General features: G+C 40.3%; 1 protein-coding gene across 2 annotated transcripts in view; it reads left to right on the plus strand.

Annotated features, from left to right (window-relative positions):
- LOC134205768 (uncharacterized) overlaps positions 1-24652 on the plus strand; it is a 464448-nt gene that overhangs the window by 414515 nt on the left and 25281 nt on the right. For both annotated transcript variants that reach the window (XM_062681347.1, XM_062681348.1), the window contains 2 exons: positions 181-389; positions 474-821. In XM_062681347.1, coding sequence (XP_062537331.1) covers positions 181-389; positions 474-821 — 557 coding nt within the window. The remainder of the gene's footprint in view (positions 1-180; positions 390-473; positions 822-24652) is intronic.

Raw genomic sequence — 24652 nt, forward strand, 5'->3', positions numbered from 1 at the left:
CAACTGCAGGGAGCAAAGTATCGGGCGCCTCTGCCTGTTCTCTTCCATTTTATACATCTGCCCGAAGCAACTTTGATCGTTAATTGAAATTGAAGTATAATCCTTCAACATTTGGACGTTTTCGTTTCCGTACAATTAACTGATATTAGATTTCTGCCTTGTTTTGCTCCTATTTCACAGATACCGTTTTTCTGGTACAAGTACCGAAGGGAACCCGCGGGCTGGGTCTATCTGTATCTGGCGGCTCGGATTCCTCGGCACCATTTCCAGGACTGATACGCATCAAAAGACTGTTTCCGCACCAGGCAGCGTGGGCTACCGGGATGCTCCAGCCGGGCGATATCCTGCTGGAGGCCAACGGTATCCCACTAACCGGGCTGACCAACTACGTGAGTAACCGCGCGGATTCGAACGCTCAACGGCGGCAATAGATTGATCGATTCACATTCCATCGTCCCTCCTTTTTCCCACAGGAAGCCCTGGAAGTGCTCCGGACCGCAGCCAACTACGTAACGCTAACGGTGTGCCGTCCGCAGGATGAACAATACCGCAAACTGTCCCCGCCCAGTGAACCTCCGAAGCCTCCGCTGCGGAATGCCTTATCGAGTGAACCCCAGTCACAGGTACAGTCGCCGCAGCTTTCCGGGTTCGTTGGCGGGCCCACCGGCCAAGCGATGCAGTTCCAGCACATGCAGTACAACCAACAGCAACAGATGGTGCCATATTACTATCCACAGCAACAACATCAGCAGCAACAGCAATATATTTATCCACCGCAAACATTGGCTTTCGCTCCGCTGGAGCCTGGCAGTATCAGTGGGGTAAGTCTAGATACAGTGATTTACTTTATTTGACAACGCTTGTTTATATATGCTTGATTAGCAAAAAACATTTTTGGCTTTCTCGTACACTAAGTGTACCGAAAGGGTATATGTTCGCTCTAACAACGAAAACTTTATGGAAAGCTCATGGACCTCTAGTTTTATATACCGATTAAATTAGTTCGACAAATTGGAGTCGTGTTTGTCTGTGCGTGTGAGTATTTGTTTGTGTGTTGAAGCTAACATTTTTGGCACTTATTCTTGCCCGATTTGCTTGCAACATATTGTAATAGACGAGGAATCCATTGTTTCCTATTGGAAAATGGCCGGATCGGACTATGAGCTCAGAAGTAATGGTTAAATTACAGCCGTTTTCCTTTCTCGTACAAAGCAGGTTTTTTGCTTAAAATGCCGTTTGACTGCAATGGTCGTTTAGGAGAAAGGGTTATTTGGTTGAAAAAAAAAGTAAGTGAAAAGGTGGTAGGTCTTGGGAGCGGGCCATTTGGCATAACGCCATTTGACATAAGGTCATTTGGCATAAAGGCCATTTGGCATAACGGTCATTTGGCATAATTGTGACCAGCGTTAACAGTGAGGGTCTTTTGGCATAACAGACATTTGGCATAATTTCTCTTTGCGTTCGCTAAATGGTGACTAAGTGGTGCGTGAAACACCCGGAATAGTAAAATATAACACCCGTCGATAACAATATTAAAAAGATATTATACGAGAGGAAAGAATGCTTTTGAGGCATTCCACGGGGGCATGTCAGTCGATCCTGAGCGACCATTTCGAAAATATTTGAAACTCTGCACAGTTTTTCAATTTCATCTAAATCGTCATTTTTCGATATCAAATCTTCATATTGAGTCACGACTAACTTTTCAAAAGGGTGTATGTGAAAATGGTTCAAAATATTTAAAAGCTGCACAGCAAAAAACGGAATGTTCGATTGTTATGATTTTTTCAGCAAAGTTAGACAACTAAATGGTGATTCTTAAGAAAATGTGCACAGTAAAAAAAAATTTTTTGCCTTTAAAATATCATTTTGTCACAAAACTCAAATATCTCAAAACCCTATCTTTTTTCGAACGTAATTTTTAGGGAAAACGGTCCATTATATTAGCTATCTACCATAAAAATTTGGTGATGGTAAACTAATAAACAAAAAGTTATGACATTTCAAACATTTCACAATTTTCACATTTAGTAAAAAAATTTTTTTCTGTGTAAGTTATTTCGAGAATTGCAGTTTGATGCAGATTTTATTGTTAAGGGACGTGATTTAAACAAGTTGTTTTCATGATATTTTGATTTAATTATTCATAGCATCTATAAGAAACTTAGACACGATCCAGTGTTGTGATCAAAAGTATTGATAGTGTCATAATTTTCATTGCACGTGACTGGCGAAAAATTCTTTTAATAGTGTTGAAACCTGTTGATAATAACGTTGATAGAAACATATCAGAAATGTTATTTTTAAGACAAAAGCTGCAAAATCAAAGATTTAAATACACGTGTACGTCTATAGTTTACCTGCAAAAATATACCTCTTAGAGAATAGACTTTATGATCGGGAGGAAACGGGTATCTTCAACAACAACAAATGCATGATAGGTACATACCATGACAATGTTTCACGAAAAGCAAAAAATTACTACTACTAAGGTTGTTAAAGATCTTATAGTAATTTTTTTTTTCAGTCAAGCAAATGACACCAAACTAGTCAGTAAAAACTTAAAAGTGATTTTGTTTATTGAAATATTACGAACAACATGAGTAGCCGCTTTCTCAACTGACGACTTTGACGACTTTGAAAGAAGCGTACACACGCTTTAAGGAAATTCACGATAATATTAAAATAGGTTTTTCCTCATTTGCATTTCCAATTCAGGAACACATAATGTGTGTGTGTGTGCACAACCCATGAGAATATTAATCTTATTTTACATAGTTTGAAAAGAATCAATTTAACAAAGGATATTAAAATGTTAACTGGTAGTTTTTGTGTGAAAATACAACATCAAATTGCTATCTACGATCTTGTTCGGATTGTCCAGATTCTTCATCATTGGAAAATACTTTATTCGCTGAGTTTGAAGAAAAATATATTGATCAGTTATCATTTGAGCAATGGGTGACCACGGATAGGTGTGACATAGAAACTATTGTAAAACCTGTAGATGAGTTTGTGTCATATTTTTGCTTGAAATTAGAAAGTTTAATCCCTCACGATTTCATTAAAACAGAACAATCCAGCTTTTTTAAAAATACGAAAAATACATTACAAAATGGTGAATTTTTAGTCATTTGTGATTTTTCTGAAAATTACAGCTTTGTATTGCAAGATGAAGTGCAGTCCCATCACTGGAACGTACAACAAGCTACAATTCATCCATTCGTTATTTATTTTAATGGAAGTACGCAAATTGAACACTTAAGTTTTATTATAATTTCCGAAGATTTAAGACACGATTCAGTATCCGTAAACTTGTTCATTGAAAAAATGATTAACTTTTTACGCGTTGATAAGCTTAAAGAAGTCAAAAAGATATATTTCATGTCTGATGGAGCAGCGTCGCAGTACAAAAATCGTAAGAATTTTTCGAGCCTATGTCAATTTAAATCAATGTACGGAATTGATGCAGAATGGCATTTTTGCTACATCACATGGCAAAGGTCCTTGTGATGCTATTGGAGGAACAATAAAGCGCATGGCCACAAGAGCAAGTTTAGCCAAAGAACGTGAGCATCCAATTAAAACTGCGAAAGAACTTGTTGATTGGGCAAATCGTAGAAAAGAAAAAGATTTAACCAAATTATCATTTTGTTTTACTACTACTGAAAAGTACGAAATAAAGGCTTCAGAGCTCAGCGAGCAATTTAATAACGCGAAAACGATCCAAGGAACCCAAAAATTTCACTGTTTCATTCCATTGTCGGAAAATAAAATTAAAGCAAAACTATACTCAAACTGTGCTGATAATAATTCAAAAGTGTTCGATATTTTAAAAAAATTGAATAAAAATAAATAAAAAATAAGTATTAATAAACTGTTTTCATGATATCATAACCCATACCAAAATTCAAACCCAAAACTCTTAGAGTTTCTATAACAACATTGTGTAACTGCCACATTTAATTTAATACTTAGGATAATATTAATTCATTTTATTTATTTATACATATAATATTTATACATATAATATACATAATATCGATGAATACATAAATATGGAATATCATACAAACAACTTGTTTAACTCACGCAAGGCCCTTAACAATAAAATCAGCATCAAACTGTTATTCTTGAAAAAAATACACGGAAATTTTTTTTGTTTACTATATGTGAAAATTGTGAAATGTTTGAAATGTCATAACTTTTTGTTTATTAGTTTACCATCACCAAATTTTTATGGTAGATAGCTAATATAATGGACCGTTTTCCCTAAAAAATTACGTTCGAAAAAAGATAGGGTTTTGAGATATTTGAGTTTTTGTGACAAAATGATATTTTTAAAGGCAAAAAATTTTTTTTTACTGTGCACATTTTCTTAAGAATCACCATTTAGTTGTCTAACTTTGCTGAAAAAATCATAACAATCGAACATTCCGTTTTTGCTGTGCAGCTTTTTAAATATTTTTGAACCATTTTCACATACACCCTTTTGAAAAGTTAGTCATGACTCAATATGAAGATTTGATATCGAAAAATGACGATTTAGATGAAATTGAAAAACTGTGCAAAGTTTCAACTCAATAGAAAATCATGAATTAAAAATTTTCTTAAATTTTGATGCTGTTGCTTGGAATCGCTCTTTTGCAATGCAAAGCTAAAGTGGGCGCATGCCCGGATTAGAGCAATGGTGGATGAAATCCCTCATTAAAAGTAGCCGGATTATGGCAATGGAGGATATGATACCTTCTTCAAAAGTAGGCGTGTGGCCGTATTATGGCAATGAAGGATGTGATCCCTTCTTTAAAAGTAAGTGCTTGCCCGGATTGTGGCAATGGAGGATATGATCTCTTCATTAAAAGTAGGGGCTTGCTCGGATTAAGATCATGCTGGATGCGATCCCTTCTTTAAAAGTAGGCGCTTACCCGGATTATGGCAATGGAGGATGTGATCCCTTCTTTAAAAGTAGGCGCTTGCCCGAATTGAGGGAATGGTGGACGTGATCCCTTCTTTAAAAGTAGGCGCTTGCTCGGATTATGCCAATGGTGGATGTGATTTTTTTTAAAGAAGGCGGTTGCCCGGATTGAGGCAATGATGGATGTGATCCCTTCTTTAAAAATAGGCGCTTGCATTAATTATGACAATGGAGGATTTGATTCTTTCTTTAAAAGTAGGCGCTTGCCCGGATTGAAGCAATGGAGGATGAAATCCCTTAGGTAGGTGTGTGGCTCGAATTGTGGCAATGTGATACCTTCTTTAAAAGTAGCCCTTGCCCGGATTATGGCAATGGTGGATGTGACACCTTCTTTATAAGTAGGCGCTTGCCGAGAATAAATCAATGGTAGAAGCGTTCACTTCCCCTAGTAGCACAATTCAGATTGATTTGGTTGCAGTAACGCATATGTGACTTGATTGGTTTTAGTAACTCGTCTACAACAAGTGTATTGCTTGAGTTTTTAAAGTTAGGCGCTTGCCCGGATTAAGGCATGGTGGATTTCATCCGGTCTTAAGGCGCATGCCCGGATTGATGCAATGGTGGATGTAATCCCTACTTTAAAAGTAGGCATGTGGCCGGAATAAGTCGATGATGGATGTGATCCCTCCCTCGGAAGTAATTCTACCGTTTTGTGATTTCGTTCCTCCGGAAAATGTCTACAATCAGTCTCAATTTGTCAGAAAACAGCCTCGACCTACTTTATCTACGCTAAACAATACATGAAATATCCCCTTTGCTTTCACAGTTTGAAACTTTGCCAAATGTCCGTTATTCCAAATTACCATTATGTCAAATGGCCTTTATACCAAAAGACCTAATGCCAAATGGCGTTATGCCAAATGACCCAGACTCGTAGGTCTTCTAACATAAAGTCGTTTGGGATAACGCCGTTTGGCATAACTCCTTTTGGCATAAAGGTCACTTGGCATAATGGTCGTTTGGCATAATGATCATTTGACATAATAGTTGTAAAATCATCAATTTCGGAACTAATACAAAATATGTTCAATCAATTGTAATTATCGTCGCTTTTACAACATAAGAGAGATGCTGTGTTTTATATCAACCTGTTGCACTTACCTTTTTTTGTCGTTTATCCGAATAGGTTTTTTGGCCAAAAATACCGTTTGGCCGGAATGGTCGTTTGGCAGAAAGGGTCATTTGGTTGAAAATATTATTGAGGTAGAGTCGTTTGGCCGAAACCCATTCGGCCGAAAGATATTTGGCCGAATGCCACTAGGCCGAAACTTGTTTGGCCGCATTTACCATTAGGGCGAAAGTCAATTGGCCGAATGGGTAATTTGGCCGAAGGCTCGTTTGGACAAAAGGGTCGTTTGGCCGAAAGAGTCGTTTGACCGAAAGGGTCGTTTAGCCGAAAGGGTCATTTGGCTGAAAGAGTCGTTTGGTCGAAAGGGTCGTTTGGCCGAAAGGGTCATTTGGCCGAATGCCGCTAGGCTGAAAGTTGTTTTGCCAAACATACCAAATATACGACCGAAAGGGTCGTTTGGCAGAAACGGCCATTTAGCCGAAAGGGATATTGGGCCGAAAGGGTCATTTGGCCGAATATGATATTTTGCCGAATAAGACATTTGGCCGAATAGATCATTTGAAAAGTGAAAAATTAGGTGTTTGAAGAGAGACGTCTCAATTCTTATTCCTCATTTTTCACTTCTCACTGCAGAAAATGAGGAGCGCGAAGTGAGAAGTGAGACGTCTCATTACTCACTTCGCGCTTCTCACTTTTTACAGCGAGAAGTGATAAATGAGGAGTGAGAAGTAAGACGTCTCACTTCTCGCTCTTCATTTTTCTCTTCTCAAAGTAAAAATTGAGAAGCGCGAAATGAGTCGTGAGACGTCTCATTATCCACTTCACACTACTCACTTTTCACAGTGAAAAGTAAGAAATGAGCAGTGTGAAGTGAGACGTCTTACTTCTCACTCCTATTTTCTCATTTCTCGCTGTAGAAAGTTAGTAGTGAGATGTCTCACGACTCATTTCGCGCTTCTCAATTTTTACTATGATAAGAGAAAAATGAAGAGTGAGAAGTGAGACGTCTCTTTTCTCATTCCTAATTTTTCACTTTTTAAATGACCCTTTCGGCCAAACGACTCTTTCGGCCATACAACCCTTTTGGCCAAACAACTCTTTCTGCCATACGATCCTTTCGGCCTAATGACTTTTTCGGCCTAATGATCCTTCCGGCCTAATTACCCTTCCGGCCAAATAACCCTTTCGGCCTAATCACCTTTTCGCCCAAGCAACTCTTTCGGCCAAGCAACTCTTTCGGCCAAGCAACTCTTTCGGCCATACAATCCTTTCGGCCAAATCATCTTTTCGACCAAATGACGCTTTCGGCCGAACGAACCATTCGGCCAAATGACCATTTTGGCCAAATGACTCGGCCAAATGACTTTCGGCCAGATGGGTTTCGACCTAATGGTCTGTTCGGCTTAGTGGCATTCGGCCAAATGGCTTTCGGCCGAATGGGTGTCGGCCTAATGACGCTTTCGGCCTAATGACCCTTTTGGTAAAATGACCCTTTCGGCCAAATGACCCTTTCGGCCAAATGACTTTCGGCCAGATGGGTTTCGGCCTAATGGTATGTTCGACCTAGTGGCATTCGGCCATTGGCAATGGCCGGAAATGCCGGTTGCCTGAAAAGATGGTAGGTCATTTGGCATAAAGTCGTTTGGCATAATGGTCATTTGGTGTAATAGTTGTGAAATCACCAATTTCGGAACTAATGCAAAATATGTTCAATTATTTATATTTATCGTCGCTTTTACAACATAAGATAGATGTTGTGTTTTATATCAACCTGTTTCACTTACCATCTGTTTTACCCGTCAAAAGACAAGGGAGGACATGGTTCCATTTTTAATTTAAGCATTTTCTCGCTTTAAGGCACGGAATGGTATGATTCCTTCTTTCACGAATGCATTTGTCTGGAAGAAAGCAAAAGAAGATGTGGTTACTTCATTCAATTCAGGTATTTGCTCAGTTTAAGGCAATTGCAGACATGATCCATTTCTTTAATTTTAATTTTATTTAATTTATATTTAATTTAATTAAATTTCGAAAAAAATTTCTTCTAAAAATGTTGTCTCTGGGAGGGTTTTATGCCCAAAACCACCCCTGTGGCTACGCCACTGTATTGAACTCTTGAAAACTTCCGAGAAGCTGCCAGACAAATGCATCTTGAAAGGCGGCATTCGAGCCACTTAAAATGCTTCTAAGCATCTTGAAAGAACGCCTCTGAGCCTCTTGAGCGTTGGCTTCCAAGCCTCTACAAAAATGAATTCCAAGCCTCTTGAAGAGAGGCTTCCGATTCTCTTAAAAGTAGGCTGCCGAGCATCTCGAGAAAAAGTTTTCAGGCCTTTTGAAAGGAGGTTTCCGAATCTCTTGAAAGAAAGTTTCCGAACCTCTTAAAAGGAGGCTCAGGAAGCTTTTGAAAGGAGGCTTCCGGGTTTCTTAGAAGAGGGCTTCCGGTCCTCTTGAAAGGAGGCCTCTGAACCTCTTGAACAAGGCCACATGGAATCAAGAAACCAAATCGACCACGTTCAAATCGACGGTAAATTATTCTCCGACATCACGTCCGCACTTACCGCAGTGCGAATATTGAATCCGACCACTACCTCGTTGCAGTATGTCTGCGCTCAAAACACTCGACGGTGTACAACACGCATCGAAGTCGGCCGTCACGGCTGAACATAGAGTTCGTGCGGCAGTACCACGCGGGATTCGGGACAATATATCAGGACCAGCTATGGCAGCTAATGCACAAACACGGATTTCCGGATAAATTGATACGGTTGATCAAGGCGACGATGGATCGGGCGATGTGAGTAGTTCGAGTTTCAGGGGCATTCTCGAGTCCCTTCGAAACGCGCAGAGGGTTACGGAAAATGATGGTCTTTCGTGTCTGCTATTCAACATCGCTTTGGAGGGAGTAATAATAAGGGCAAGGATTAACACGAGTGGTACGATTTTCACGAAGTCCGTCCAGTTATTTGGTTTCGCCGATGACATTTATATTATGGCACGTAACTTTGAGAAGATGGAGGAAGCCTACATCAAACTGAAAAGCGAAACGGATTAGACTAGTCATCAACACGTCGAAGACGATGTACATGAAAGAAAGAGGCTCAAGTGAGGACAACGTAAGCCACTCACCACGAGTTAGTATCGATGGTGACGAGATCGAAGTTGTTAAAGAATTCGTGTAATTGGGTGACCTCCGATAACGATACCAGCAGAGAAATTCGGAGACGCATCAAGCCAGGGAATCGTACGTACAATGGACTCCGCAAAACGCTCCGATCGAAAAGAGTTCGCCGCCGTACCAAACTGACAATCTACAAAACGCTTAGGAGACCGGTAGTTCTCTACAGACACGAAACCTGGACCATGCTCGTGGAGGAACAACGTGCTCTGGGAGTTCTCGGAAGGAACCTAATAACGAAGTATCACCATTTGACGGAGGAGTTGAAGCAAATGTAACACCAGGAGGACGTGCGTGTAATTCCGGTCATCTCAGCAACTGGAATCGACCCGAAACCTGAAATCCTTAGGAGAGCTGGAACTATTTCACTTCCATAGCATCCAAACGACAGACCCATGCAGCACAAGTCAGTCAAAAATGGTTACAGCAACTTGATTGCAACTAAATCTGGTCTCATATCAGTTGCAAAAACCAATGACGAACATGTGTGCAGATATGCTGCTAGGGGAGGCTTATGGAACTTACAGCATTGTAAGAAAGATCCTAGATTATAGGATTTTAGGTCAGCCAGCGAATGAGATCCACAGAGCCTAATTTAAGGCGAGCTGAGAACTCTCAGCACTTTTTTCTAAGGAAGTGCCAAAACTCCATAATAATAATAATAATAATAGGCGGGAGCTCAGGTGTAATACCCTGAGCGTCCATCAAAAACCACCATATCGAGAAGGTGGGAGCTGCAGGTCCATTTCCTAAGCTTCAATGGAAAACCATCCTCGGGCGAGCACTGGCGCTTGAACCTAGCTATTTAGCACTGTAAAGCTATTTAGCACTGTAATAACTTTACAGAATCCGTAGCTTGCAATTTTCGGATTGGAATTTATCTCGACCTCCCTGGGCATAAAAGTATCATCGTGATATACGAATGCAAAAATGGTAACCTGGCTGAGAAACCTCGCAGTTAGTAACTGTTGAAGTGCTTAATGAGCACTAAGCTGCGAGGCAGTTCTATCCCAGTGTGGGGATGTTATGCCAATAAGAAGAAGATGATGAAGAAGAAGAAGAAGCTTCCGGGAATGAAAGCACACCGAGAAATGTTGTTACGCTCAAGAAGAATACCACCCTTACGGTTGCCGGAGGAGGGAGTCCCTACTGGAGCTGGTCCTGGAACGGGGGACAGAACGAGCGGCCAGCGGCTAGAGGAAGGAGAGGTGCAACAGCGACCCTCTAGTCATCGGGCTCAGCCCGTGCCGACAAGGCAAAACAGAAACGGCAGCAGAAGAAATCACCAAGGCAATGCTGCACCTGCTGATGTTGCTGTGGTTGATCGACGTCGATCACTCACGTTAGCGGGCCGCCGACGGCAACGGATCATGTGGACAAGGGAGATGAATCAGTATGTGATCCGTTGCTACTACGGTTGTACCAGGATGGCGACGGATATGTCCGGCAGACCGGCGATGCTGGAGATGTTCAATGAGAGGTTCCCCCGGTTTGCACCCCACCTTGACCAGAACAAGTTGTACACACGCCAGAGAGCTATTATGTCACATAATATGCTGACTCCAGAAGACGTAGAGTTCATCAAGCGGGAAGTGCAGAGGCAGCTAGGAGAGGAGGAGGAGGCAAGATCGAGCGATACGTCGAGAAGGAGTTCTGTTGGGTTGGATGCATCAATCGCAAGTAACCGTCGCGATTCGATTGCACCCGCCGCTCCAGGACCAACAGTGAAATTGCAACGACAGCAATTGAAGGACGAACTAGCCAATCATATGGGCACAGTTCCGTGGGACAGATCATGTCCCGTCACCGGATACCCAAGTTGCAGTACAGTAAGCATCATTAACCAGGATATTTTGCCACAGTACTGGGAAACCGTGGAGAACCTTGAGGAGCTGCAATTTATCGTGTATTCGGCTGCAGTGGTTGTTGTAAGAACGTTGGGATTGCGAACGCGCCCACAAGGTGAGAGTGATGGACGCGCACGCCTCAAAGCACGAAAACCCGCGTGGATGCGACGTCTGGAGACCTGCATCGCCACACTGCGGTCAAAGGTTGGTCGATTAACACAGTACAAGCAGGGGAATCGATCAACCAGGCTAGTTCGGAATGTTGCTGAAATTGTGAAACCTACAGAACTCCGTGATCTCACCGAGGCGAACATAACTGAGATCCTCGACACCCATATACAGCGGTGGAGTGCTCTTGCTAAACGATTGCGACGTTATGGAGAATGTTCGAAGAGGAAGGAGCAAAATCGAATGTTCAACAACCACATCCGAAACCGAAACATCCGATTTTGGCGAGGGGCTTCCGGAGATTGGAGAAGTCACGCAGTTTTGGTCCAATCTATGGGAGAACCCCGTCATAACCCCGTCTTCCAAAATCTGAATCAAATATACTCTATTACCAATATAGTCCACTCCAGCTGATTTGAAGAGACAACGCAGTAGCGCCGCGGTGTCACAAAAGGCAAGCATTGTAGTAAAGAGACATTCCGAGGGGTATTGAAACGTATAATTCAATATTCAATATGACATGTCGAAATTATATGCTAGAAATCATCAAATGACCTTATTTTGATATCTGAGTTCAAAAATAAAATTTCGGAAAATGTAATTCAAATTTTCTTAAAGTGTGAAATTTGTGTAATTTTTGCAATTGCCGCACCCCTTGGTTATCGTTTTCAGGCGTTAGTTTCCTTTTGTGACGCAAGATGGAGTGGATGTTCTGTCTCTTGCCTAACATATGGGGATTCACGAAGTGGACTATATTGTTAATATACTATATTTGTCTGAATGCAGGCAAGTACATATCCGCATCGAGCAATTCGACCCCTCACTCCTCCTTCGTTCACAGACCGACTCGAGACTTGCGAGTTTATTATCAAAACACAAGAGGACTGCTAACCAAATTGGACGACATTTATCTCGCTGCACTCGATGGCGAATACGATGTGTATGTGTTCACTGAGACCTGGCTGGACGAGAGGATGAATTCCGTTCAAATGTTTGGTACCTCCTTCAGTGTGTACCGAGTCGATCGAAACAGTTCTAACAGTAATCGCTCACGCGGCGGTGGTGTTTTAATAGCTGTTTCCAATGCACTTGCTTAATGTCAAATCGCCGTTGGCCGATTTACTTCAATTGAAGCGGTCTGGGTAAAAGTGAGTCTCCCAACAAGGAATGCTTTCATTGGAGCATTGTATATTCCTCCGGACGGAAGGAATGATAGTGGTATAATTCAACAACATCTTGATGCCATTGAATATGCTTCTTCTTTGACTGACCTGGTGGATGTACTTCTCTTGCTTGGTGACTTCAATCAACCTGGGCTTATTTGGCTGCAATCTGGCCATAGGTATGCATTTCCTGATCCGGATAATTCGACAACTACTCCTGCCAGCCGTCTACTCATCGATGGAACTGCTTTCCTTGGACTAAGCCAGATTAGTTTGATATCAAATTTCCAAAATCACTTCCTCGATTTGGTGTTTGTAAGCGAAAATTTACTTCCTGACTGTGCGGTCGTTGAGGCACCGGATGCCATCGTTCCGCTCGATAATTATCATCCTGCTCTGGTGATATCTATCGCGAACAGTGATCATGTCAGATTCGATGATAGCTCGAATGCTGACTGTTTGAATTTTCGCAAGACAGATTTCGAACTACTCCGGCGCAAATTATCTCGATTTGACTGGAATGCTTTGAATGACTTGGATATTGACACAGCGGTTGGCCGTTTTAACTGTTTCCTCAGTGACTGCGTATTTGCCTCCGTACCGAAGCGCCAACCTCTAAGAAAACCACCATGGACTAAAGCTACGCTACGCAACCTCAAACGGGAACGTGCTAGTACTCTTCGTGCCCTGACTAACCGACGTTGTGCTATCACTAAACGAAATTTCTCAATCGCTAGTAATTGTTATCGCCGCTATAACAAGCATCTTTACAAGCAGTATGTGTGTCGCATGCAGTATAATCTTCGCCGTCATCCCAAGGGATTCTGGTCGTTCGTCAATACAAAAAGGAAAGAAAACGGACTACCGTCAAGAGTGTTTTTTGACAATAATGTTGCCTTGAATGCCGAGGACATATGTAATCTCTTCGCCAAACACTTTTCGACCGTCTTTTCTAATGCTTTGCCATCTCAAGCTAACATCTCAAGAGCAGCGAGAGATGTACCTAACAATGTCATCAGCATGGATGTTTTTACCGTTGAAACTGATATGGTTGTCTCGGCGATAAATAGGATAAAATCGTCCTTTTCAGCAGGCCCTAGTTTTATACCATCAGCGGTTCTGAAAAAGTGTTCCGATATCTTGGCTATCCCTCTGTGCATGCTTTTCAACTTATCACTCCGTCAGCAAAAGTTTCCTACTCAATGTAAGTGCTCTACCATGTTTCCGGTGTACAAGAAAGGAGACAAATGCGACGTGAGAAACTACCGAGGCATTACTTCTCTTGGCGTGGAATCAAAAGTGTTCGAGTCACTGATCTACGAAAAACTGTTTGTCTCATGCAAAAACTAAATCAGTTCGTATCAACATGGCTTCTTTCTGGGTCGATCCGTAGAAACGAATCTAGTCAGTTTTACATCATATTGTATGGATAATATGCGCAAAAAGCTCCAAGTCGATGCCGTGTATACTGATCTACAAGCAGCATTTGATAAAGTGAATCACGACATACTGCTTGCAAAACATGAAAAAATGGGATGCTCTACAACATTCTGCAACTGGCTTCGATCATATCTAGTGCAACGTCAAGTGACCGTCATCATTGGAGATCACTTATCCCACTGTTTTTCGAACGGCTCCGGAGTCCCCCAAGGAAGCACACTGGGTCCATTGTTGTTTTCGCTCTTCGTGAATGACGTAACATTTATCCTGCAGCGTGGAGGCCTGATGTTGATGTTTGCAGACGATCTCAAATTATACATCGTTATTCGAAATCTGGCGGACTGCCAAGAATTGCAGAAGCTCCTGGATTTATTCAAATGTTGGTGTGAGCGTAATATGATGGTCCTGGCTGTTTCAAAGTGTTACGTAATAAGCTTTCATCGCACTGCCGAAACCGTGGTTTTCGATTATAGTATCGCAGGTACAACTTTACAACGTGTGGATCATGTTAAAGATCTAGGCGTCGTGTTGGATGACAGGCTAACTTTCAGACGCCATTTTTCAACTACGATCGACAAAGCGAATCGCCAGCAAGGTTTTATTTTTAAAATCTCAAATGAATTCCGCGATCCTTTATGCTACAAAGCCTTATACTGCTTATTGGCACGCTCTCAACTCGAATTTGCTTCTGCTTTCTGGAATCCATATCAAGCTGTTTGGACTGCTGGTTCGAAGCTGTGCAACGCAAGTTCGTACGATATGCCCTGCGCCATCTCCCATGCACGGACCCGCTGAATTTACCACAGTATGCTGATCGCTGTAGTCTGCTGGGGCTAGATACTCTTGATAAGCGGAGAAACGTGGCGCAAGCCGTTTTCATCGCCAAACTTCTGTTATCCGAGTACGACGTGCCAGATTTGTTGGCAAAAATTCCATTGTATGCACCCTCACGATCCCTTCGACCTCGAGATTTGCTCTTCGAAGAAAGGCATAACACCAATTATGCTGCCAATAGCTGCTTTGTCGCTATGATTCGCCATTTCAACGAGGTGTCGGACCAATTCGACTTCAACATCAGTTCATCCGCGTTTCGTCAACGGCTAAACAGATATTTTATCACCTGACCTTTAGTTTTAAGTTTTCATGTAGACGACACAGTCAGATGAAATAAGCAAAATAAATAAATAAATAAATAAATACACAACGGCGATGGGGTGTGGATGGCAGAAGAAGAGCAATATTGTGGTGGAATTGGAGACATGACCGCTATCAACGTGACCGCCCAAGACATACGTGAGGCTACCCGGTATACCAGGAATTGGGCTGCACCAGGATCCGATTTTGTGCATAAGTTTTGGTATAAAAAACTCAAAGGTGCAGCCCAAACGGGTTGTACGCAAAGATGACGTTGAACTACATAGCTACAAGTGACTCGGTTTTAATGCGATCGAGTAATGACCGTTGGGGACGGGAATAGGGGGTACTGCCCAAATGGTTCTCTACCCTATATAATTTTCAAACCAACATTTGAATTAAGAGTAAATAATAGTAAGAATTGTTCGATAATTGTATCTCGATTGGAATCATTGGTAAATACTTCTATTGAACTTATTTTCATATATAACAACAAAACACAATGCCAAACATCCGATTAACCATTATTGTTGGCATTGAATTGGTATTAGTAAGGTTTACATTAAAATGATAATTTCTTGGATAATTTTGTGTTAATTATCAAACAATTCCAATCCTATGGAGGAAGTCAGAGTAGACACGACAATGCAGTTTGAAAGCTTATTGATAATAATTATTATTCCTTCACGTGAGTTGCGTCGGACTTTGCGTTTACTCCGGCAGAAACCTAGGATTCATAGAAAACGAGCTGAAGAAAGTTTCCCAGAACGCATCCACTGCAACAGCGAAGAAGATTTCGAGCCCCTATACAGTAGGGTACCAATGGAATGTATGGGAAAAAAATTGTCATTGAATTTCAAAAAAAAAACATTGCTAACAAGTTTCACTACCCCAAAATATGACCCCATGCAAAATTTGAGCTTAATCGGACATAATTTAGGGGTGCCCAAAATTCATCAAAGTTTTGAAATTTTTACCCATGAAAATTTTTCCCAAGGGGCGACCAAAGGAAAAGTCGAAAATCGAATTTTTGTTTTTGATGCCAAATGACTTAAAAATGCAGAAACGTCGAGATCTAATGTTACTTTGAAAGAAAAAAAAAAGATTTTTTTTTTGATGTCAAAAGACTCATGGGCAAAAATTTTAAAAACTTTGATGAATTTAAGGCCCCCTAAATCATGTCCGACTGAGCTAAAACTTTGCATAGGGGGATATTTTTGGCTACGAAAACGTTTTCGTATCGTCCGGTGTTAAAATTCGATGAAAAAAATTGTCCCAAAAATGTTCTAAGAGAAAAAAAATTGAAGTAACATCAGATCTCGACGTTTCATGTATTTTTAAGTAATTTGGCATCAAAAACAAAATTCGATTTTCGACTTTTACTTTGGCTCCCCTTTGGGAAAATTTTCATGAGGAAAATTTCAAAACTTTGATGAATTTTAGGCACCCCTAAATCATGTCCGATTGAGCTCAAATTTTGCATGGGGTCATATTTCGGGGTAATGAAACTTGTGAGCAATGTCGTTTTTTAAAATTCGAAAATGTCATTTTCATTGGCACCCTACTCTACAGGCATCAATAGCGAGAAGCTGCTGTCAAACGCCCCCAAGCTTTCGAGAGAATACACGCGTGTAAGTTAGCAGACACGAACTCCACCAGCTAAAAGCCTTGTAAGTTGCAATAATATGACCTCTATACTAGCTGGGATCTCCAGTCATCCTTGCGAACAAAGGCGCAGAATCCGGAGATGGCGAGATCGATTCTTGATCCGATCTAGGGTGTTTTCGGGTGGGAAACAACCTCGACACACAGGGCATAGTGTATCCATTGACTTTGCCAGACAGGATACATACTAATGCAAAGCAGCCCTGTCGTCGTAAAATATGAGCTACTTAGTCGCCTATTTTTAAGGGGGCGCTGATACAATGAGGCGGTTAATAGGGCGCATATTCGAAAACTACGGATGTCCGTGGGATTGGGGATTGAAAGTTCGATTCGTGGAACTGCAAATCTCTCAACTTCATCGGGAGCACACGGGTGCTCGCGGATGTGTTGGAAGGAATCAATGGTGTGAAAGTTTAGAGGTATAATCATACCATCTACTAGAGATGGCTTGACGATGAGTGCAGACAGATTCGGGAGAAGAAGGACGCATCGCAGGCGGTCGCGCTGTAGCAAAAATTCCGGAAGAACGTGGAACGCTATAGGCGGAAACGGAGACAATAGACCCATCTCTTCCAAGAGAAGAAGGCCGCCTGGAAGAAGTCAAGTGCGAGGAGATGGTGCTGTTTCTAAAAACACACCAGTTCTATCAGAAGCTCACCATATCCCGCAAAGGCTCCATGATGCGGCGAGTTGTGCAGGAATAAGTATGAGAGCATCTTGGCGTATGAAAGGTGGAAGCAACACTTCCAGGAAAATTTAAATGGCGCTGAGAGCACAAGCAGTGAGGGTCAATGCAGCGGAAGAGACGACTACATCAGCTAAGTGGACGATGGAAACCTACCAGCCCACACCTAAAGCACAATACAGCAGCTGGTAAGGATAATATCGGAACTGAACTCATCAAGATTAAAGCTGTCCACTTATTTGCAGAGACTGATAGTCTGAATCTAGAGTTGAGAACAGTTTCCCTAGGAGTAGAAGGAAGGGGTTAGAACTATCAAGCAATCATGATCTTAAATGCTGCCTATGAAGTGATATCCAAAATTATCATCTGACACCAATAGTGAATGAGTTCGTAAGAGGTTATCAAGCCGGCTGTTCGAAAATATTGTTAATGGTTATAACCATTTAAATCACTAACATTAAACGTATTTTCGATTTGTTATTTTAAAATAACACTGCGCTTGAACACGCGTGCTTAGGGCCAAGAGTGGCGGTGTGCAAAAGAACGGTGTGTAGCGGCGAAAAATTAACCACGAGCTCGCCTAACTTAACGGCGCACCCAGTATCCAGAAGATGGCAAAAGCTGAAAGAATACGATGGGCAGGGGTTGTTGCAAGAATGCCGGACAGCAACCTTGCAAAGATGGCGAAAATCTTCAAAACGACAGGCGGAAAGTGCAGCGAGCTAGATGGGCAAACCTGTTAAAAACGTTCAAAACAAAGCAACCGAGCAACCGAGGACTAGTGATGAACTCTTTAGATATTAAGAAAAATCACTTAAATAAAGATTAAAAAAAAGCAACCGAGGATGCAGCTAACTATTGTGCATTTTAAGACTTATACCTATGTTTCTTACCGAACCTCTCCGCAAAACCAAAATTTTAGACATTGATATACTGGAAACGAGGTATGATGCGTACCTCATTGCCTTGTGCCCGTCGATCGGGCTTACGTGCCCGACTTACCACCATCGTCCGATTCAAGATGAATACACCACTAGGTGTTCCAATCTGCCAAATCCACGATTCAGCCATCTTGGATTTTAGTATGGGAGAGCCAGCCGGTTTGTTTATGTTTTGCACCGAAAATGAACTTTTCACCCCCGCATTCTTCTCGTCCATAAATTGGGCAGACTGCAACACCTAGCTGTGTATTCATCTTGGTCCGATTTGTGCAGTGTAAACAATGAATGGTTCTCCCAACAACTGATGTAATCTGTGATTCTTTTTCCTTTTACACATACAGTGTTCATTTGCAGTGCAACCCACGTTCATGTTCAGTGCAACCCACGGGCTTATAGTATGCTTATAGTACTGCCAGCCAGTGGGGGTTAGAATGGGCAACCACGCAGAAAGGCACCATAACCTCTATGTGGATAATTCTGGGTTTTCATCATTCATTATCGGAATCTGGGAAACTGAACAGCTACCGGAGGAGTGGAAGGAACGGGTCATTGCGTCGAAGACAAAGTACATGCAAGTGGGCGGAACTGAGCGTGACGAGGTGGTCGATGAATTCGTCTACCTTGGATCCTTGCTAACGGCTGGTCGATGAATTCGTCTACCTCGGATGCTTGCTAACGGCTGGTAATAAAGTTAGTCGTTAAATGCGAAGGCGCATCATCTGTGGGCCTAGTACGGGCTCCAGAAGAAACTGCACTCCTCTACGGACATGGAACTTGAACCATGCATGCTTGAGGAGGGTTTGCAAGTACTCAGGTATTTGAGAGACGGGTGCTTTGGACCATCTTTGGAGGTATGCAAGAGCACGATGTGTGGAGGCAATGGATGAACCACGAACTCGTCCAGCTCTACGGCAAACGATGGGTATCATCGGCATGGCATGTTTCAAGAATACCGGATAGCAACCCTGCAAATATGATGTTCGCTTTCGATATTGCTGATACAACAAGGCGCAGCGAGCGACGTAGAATACATTCGAGGATGGAGAGATTTGGCTTCAAAACGTGACTGTTGCGTCAAATTGTTGATTCAGTGTTGTTATCTGTTTAGAGTTAAAGCTAAATACAAGAATGAATATCCCGCAGAACAATCTTCAAATTAAATTTTAACCTTGGAATTGCTTTGAACATTATCCTATGAACGGTTATTAATTACGAAAAAAAAAAATAGTTTTACAAAATATTTTGAGTTTTTAGTGGAATGTCTTTATTTGTCATAAGATGAGTTCATCTTCTTCTTCATTGGCATTACACGGGACATTGCTGCCTTGCTTGGTGTTCATTAAGCATTTTAACAGTTATTAACTGCGAAAGCCAAGCTACCATTTTTGCACCATTTTCGATGATACACGATGATACTTTTATTCCCAGGGAAGTCGAGACAATTTCCAACCCGAAAATTTCCTAGACCGGACCGGGAATACGAATCCAGCCACCCTCAGCATGAAGAAGAATTTGAAAATAAGCTTTCAATATTTCTGCTGCCCACTGCATTGATAAGGTTTCAAAAACTTTCAAATGAAGTGAATACACAGGATTCTGTTTTAACACGATTTTTCTTCGCTCGTATTTTTGATTGCGTGACTTCAATTTACCACAAAAATCTTTGAAACATGTTTCAAAAAATCCTAAATAATTCAAAAAAAAATCACATGGTAGGGGGAAAGACGGCTTTGGCAGGTTTTGTTCTATTATTGGCAGGGGGGGTTTTTGTCGACCGAATTTTATGAAATTTGGCCTCAATATTCTTTGATATGCAAAGAATGTTTAGGCCAAATTTGAGCCTAGTCAGTCATAAAAAACCCCCCTGCCAATAATAGAACAAAACCTGCCAAAGCCGTCATTCACCCTAATTAATATGCGTTAAACATTTAGGATGGGTGCAAAATTGAAAAAATGTAAAGTGTGAAAACAGAATCCAGTGTAATTTATATTTAATACGTCTATTATTGACAATGGCGACTCTACCACAGGCGCTGTCAAGACAATCATTCTATAGATAACATAAGGATCTCTTCTAATGGAGTGTCCTAAAACGTTTAAGTTATAAAGGTAATGTGTACATTATGAACTGTTAGAAAGTTGAATAATTCATCATCCTTACCCATTAAAGAGCGGGCATTTCAGTCAAACACCATTAAAAAAACAGATTAATCCGCCTAGCGGCGATGATGCTTTTGTCGTGCATCGTAAAATGTAATGAAAAAATCATCAGTTTTTATCCAAATAAGCTAAAATTTTCTGAGGGCACGGAAAATATGAGTCAGAATCGATTGAGCATGGTGAAGCAAAATTAATTTTAGAAACACTTCATACAGATTCAGAAGAAGATAGATTTAGACCTGTTAGACCTGTTACTAATACAGCTATTACCTGTACATCGACCCTATTGATTTTAAAATGCGTTTCTTTATTTCGGTTAAATGCGCCCCCGAACACACGCTACGCAGCTATCGCCTTTATTCTATCACTGAATCGTTGCATTCTAGGTTAAAATAACGCTTCGGTACCATCGCGATAAATAGTCGCAGTCGTCCAGCGATAGTGACAGTGCGTTGTGTTTGGGGAAATTATAAGCACGTCAGGTAATCACTGATGATTGTAATTAACCAAATGGTTGATTAGAAAAAAAAGTAGAATTCTTTAAATAATTTTAAAGATTTCAAAATGATCTTAAGCGTGCAAACTCAAGTCATACTGACCGAAGATTTCGTGCGGTTCGTGTGACCGTTACTCTCGGCAGCCGATAAATCGAATGAAAAACAGTTCAAGTTATTCGTCGCTGGGGCTTTTTGTTTACCCAGTCAGTTATCGAAATCTATTTGTGCCGTGCGGTTCGCGTTGTTGTATTTCGTGATAGTTTTGAAGAAAAAACAAAAACAACAGTTTCATCAGCAGAATATTGACGGTTTTTTTTTATTCTACAGTAGTTTTTATGTAATTTAACATGCAAGTGACGGTCGTTTCGGTCGGGTGGTGGGCTTTTTGTTAGTGTAGTTTAGCTGCGAAGTAAATGAATGCGAATATATGGATTTCGCAGAGTGGAAGTGATGTATTATGTGTATGGAAAAAAATGGGGAATTTGTTTTGCAAAATTGAAATATCTGCAGTTATGAGACGTCGCAACTCATTAAAATTAGTGCACATGGCAGTGAATCCATGCGTGTACTACTATTGACTATTTGAAATGTTTTGCAGCGCGAGTGCTCAATTGGGCGTCTGGTTTGGCCCGATAATATGATCAGTAACGTCGGTTTTAAAGTAAAGTGTTTTTTTTGCAATTCCTGATCATAGTATTTGATTTTCAGTTCGTCTTTGAGTGATAAAACGGCCTACTTTTCCATACTAACGAAATGGGCGCTTTAATGAGCATTATGCAACTCAAATGGGTTGCATAATATTTATTATAACACTTATTTGGATGCTATAATGAAAAGCGAACATCAGAACAATAGTTACATGACTACATTTTGCTGACTGAGCTTAGGTAAGTGTTCAAATAGTGTATTCTCAGCGTCGCGTGATAAATGAAATAGTTTGATGGACATGACATCAAAAATTTCCAAAAGCAAGTACATTTATCGCTTCACGGTTTATCAAATTTTGCAATGTGGCACGGCAACATAGAATCGCTGCAGCAACATAATTTATTGGCAAGAATGTTCATGTGGAGTAAATTCTGGAAAGAATTAGACAAGTACAAGTATAATTTTGGTGCAGATTTGTCATATTAAAGTCCATTTTTCGTCATTGAAATAAAAGCGTGTGCAACTCGTTGCAAAACTCGATTTTTTCAGCACTCGTAGTATTTATCCAACTCGGCAAGCCTCGTTAGATAAACGTACGACTCGTGCTGTAAAAATCATCTTTTTGCAACTTGTTGTACAAACTACTATTTTCGTCATTGCAAAAAATAGCGTGTGTAACTTGTTGCAAAACTCGATTTTTTAAGCAGTCATAGTACTTATCCAATCGTGCAGAAAAAATCATCTTGTTGCAAACATCTATTGTGAAGAATAATGAGAATTATAATGAAGTTAGCAACTAAAAATATGTTGAATATAAGAAAAACGTTATCTAATTGTTGAACTGTAGAAAACTCAATATTGTCCCGTGAACCATTTTTTTACTTCGTACTTTAAAAACAAGTAGGTAGAGTTGTTGTGCCCTACCACCTTCTTTTTATTTCTTTCTATACATAACTATAGTTATAAGCAAAACCCTACACTCGGCTTTGTACATACGTAGTTTGTATATATGTAGTTTATTGAACAGCCGGAAATTTTCAATACATTTTTTAAGCTTTCAATTGAGAATGAGAAACTGCAGATATCCAATTAGTTTTTTGTGACAACAAAAATAAAAAACTTTATTAAGTAAGTTTAAGGCAGGTTTTTTTCGCCTGCGTTTTTATTTTCATCATATTCTTGAAATCCAATAAAAGAAACACTGATTTTTCTCCAGATACAGGCAATTTATCCAACTTGGGAAGTTGCCTGTAAAGATGCCCTAAACAACGCATCAATTAGTTTGACAGATAAAACTTCGGAGAAAAATCGGTTCAAAATTCCCGACTTCCTAATTGAATAGAATAGTACTAACTCAGCTCATCTTATATTCTTCTTCTATGTCTCTAGATTCTAACTTTAACTTGGCATGATATTCAACTTGGTGTTCTATTAGCATTTCGACAGCATCTGCATCTTGGGGAGCAAAAATTGTTTTATTTGTAGCAATCGTCAGTGCAAAACTCAAACTTAAATATACAACCCAACGAATATTCGCATATACACTAGTGCCGCCAAGCGGATGAGTTCCGGAATAATATGATCTGCTACAGTTTCGTATTGACCTTTTGAACAAATTTGTGGAAGACTGCAACTTTCTAAATATTACGGATTCCAAAATATCATACTTACAATATCACCATGAACATCGAGCTGTTGTGCACCAACCACGCAATTTGTTTGAAAATCATGACTTGCTCCGACGTTTTGAGGTCCCGAGACGCCCCGATAGGTCCTATCGGAGGTCCCAACGTCTCAGACAAATCTTAAAGGACGGGTAACTTTGTGAGTCCCAAAATTGTTCAAATCGGTTCACTGACGGCTGAGATAAGGTACCCCGGGGCAAGTGGGACCTAAAAAAACGCTAGTTCAGCAAAATTGTTAAAGCATACTTAGAAAACAGGGTATTTCAGGACATTAACCACGGATACATCATTATATGCTTTCGTTGTTGAAGTGTAGACGTGTTGTAAGCCATTTATTCAGTTACAAAAAATATTGGTAGTGATATAAATAAACTTACCTGTGGGACCCACTTACCCCTTCAAACGGGGCAAGTGGGACCTATACTGCTTTAAACTGTCAAACGAAACTAATTTGAAGAATGTAGATATAATGTTCATGTAATTTCTGAAACGTAGTATTTCAGATCATGGATGGAGGTTTATTGCTTGTCAGACTTTTGTTTTTGCAAAAAGAAAGGCATTTCAAGGTTAGCAGATATAAAAACAAAACAACATCCGGTTTACTGTTTAATTGGTTGTTGTCTGGCTTTCCATTCGCTTACTTTCTTACCAAATGTGTTTGATAGAAAGGATAAGCAAATCTTTGTTTACTTTTCGAATGAATGTTTCTCTGTTTAGAACACAAATTATTACATAAATTAGAACTTTAAAGGGAACGTTTTTATTCAGGCTATGCGCAGTGTTGTAAGTTTTTAAAAGATCAAAATGGCCGATTTATGTCTTAAGAATTTTATTTATCTGAAAATCTGTCAATCTGATGCAAAGTTTAAAAATAACAAAACACAAGACAAAACCTGTTGATCTATTGCTAAATGAATATATTGTTTGCACTGTAAACGGAAAATTTCGCATAGTTATAGCCATTGCTATTTACATGGAGGAGATAATTTTCAGAAAGTAAATTACACATTTTGTAAATCAACTGTATACTACTTCTTAACAACGAAACCAACGATATCAACTACATTTGATTCAGATCCATATAATATATGAGTGTCGAAGTTATTTTTCACTAGTCAACAATCTAAAAACAGGTAAACTGGCTCAATCGAAAATGTTGTTCGAATATGTCCCACTTGCCCCATGTATGTTAAAACTCAAGGGCAAGTGAAAATTGCAGATTTTGGTTTAAATCAAAACTTTTAAATCGTTTTCGATGTCACACAATTATTTAATTGCTCAAAGTATTCGTTTTCCACATCAATGATTAATTTAGAAACGACTATTTAGTTGGAAATCCATTGAATGAAAATAAAAGTAATAGCTTTTGCCGGTAGTTTAAAGTCATGATTAAACAATAT

The sequence above is a fragment of the Armigeres subalbatus genome, chromosome 1 (assembly GCF_024139115.2).
Source record: "Armigeres subalbatus isolate Guangzhou_Male chromosome 1, GZ_Asu_2, whole genome shotgun sequence".
In the NCBI taxonomy this organism is placed as follows: Eukaryota; Metazoa; Arthropoda; class Insecta; order Diptera; family Culicidae; genus Armigeres; species Armigeres subalbatus.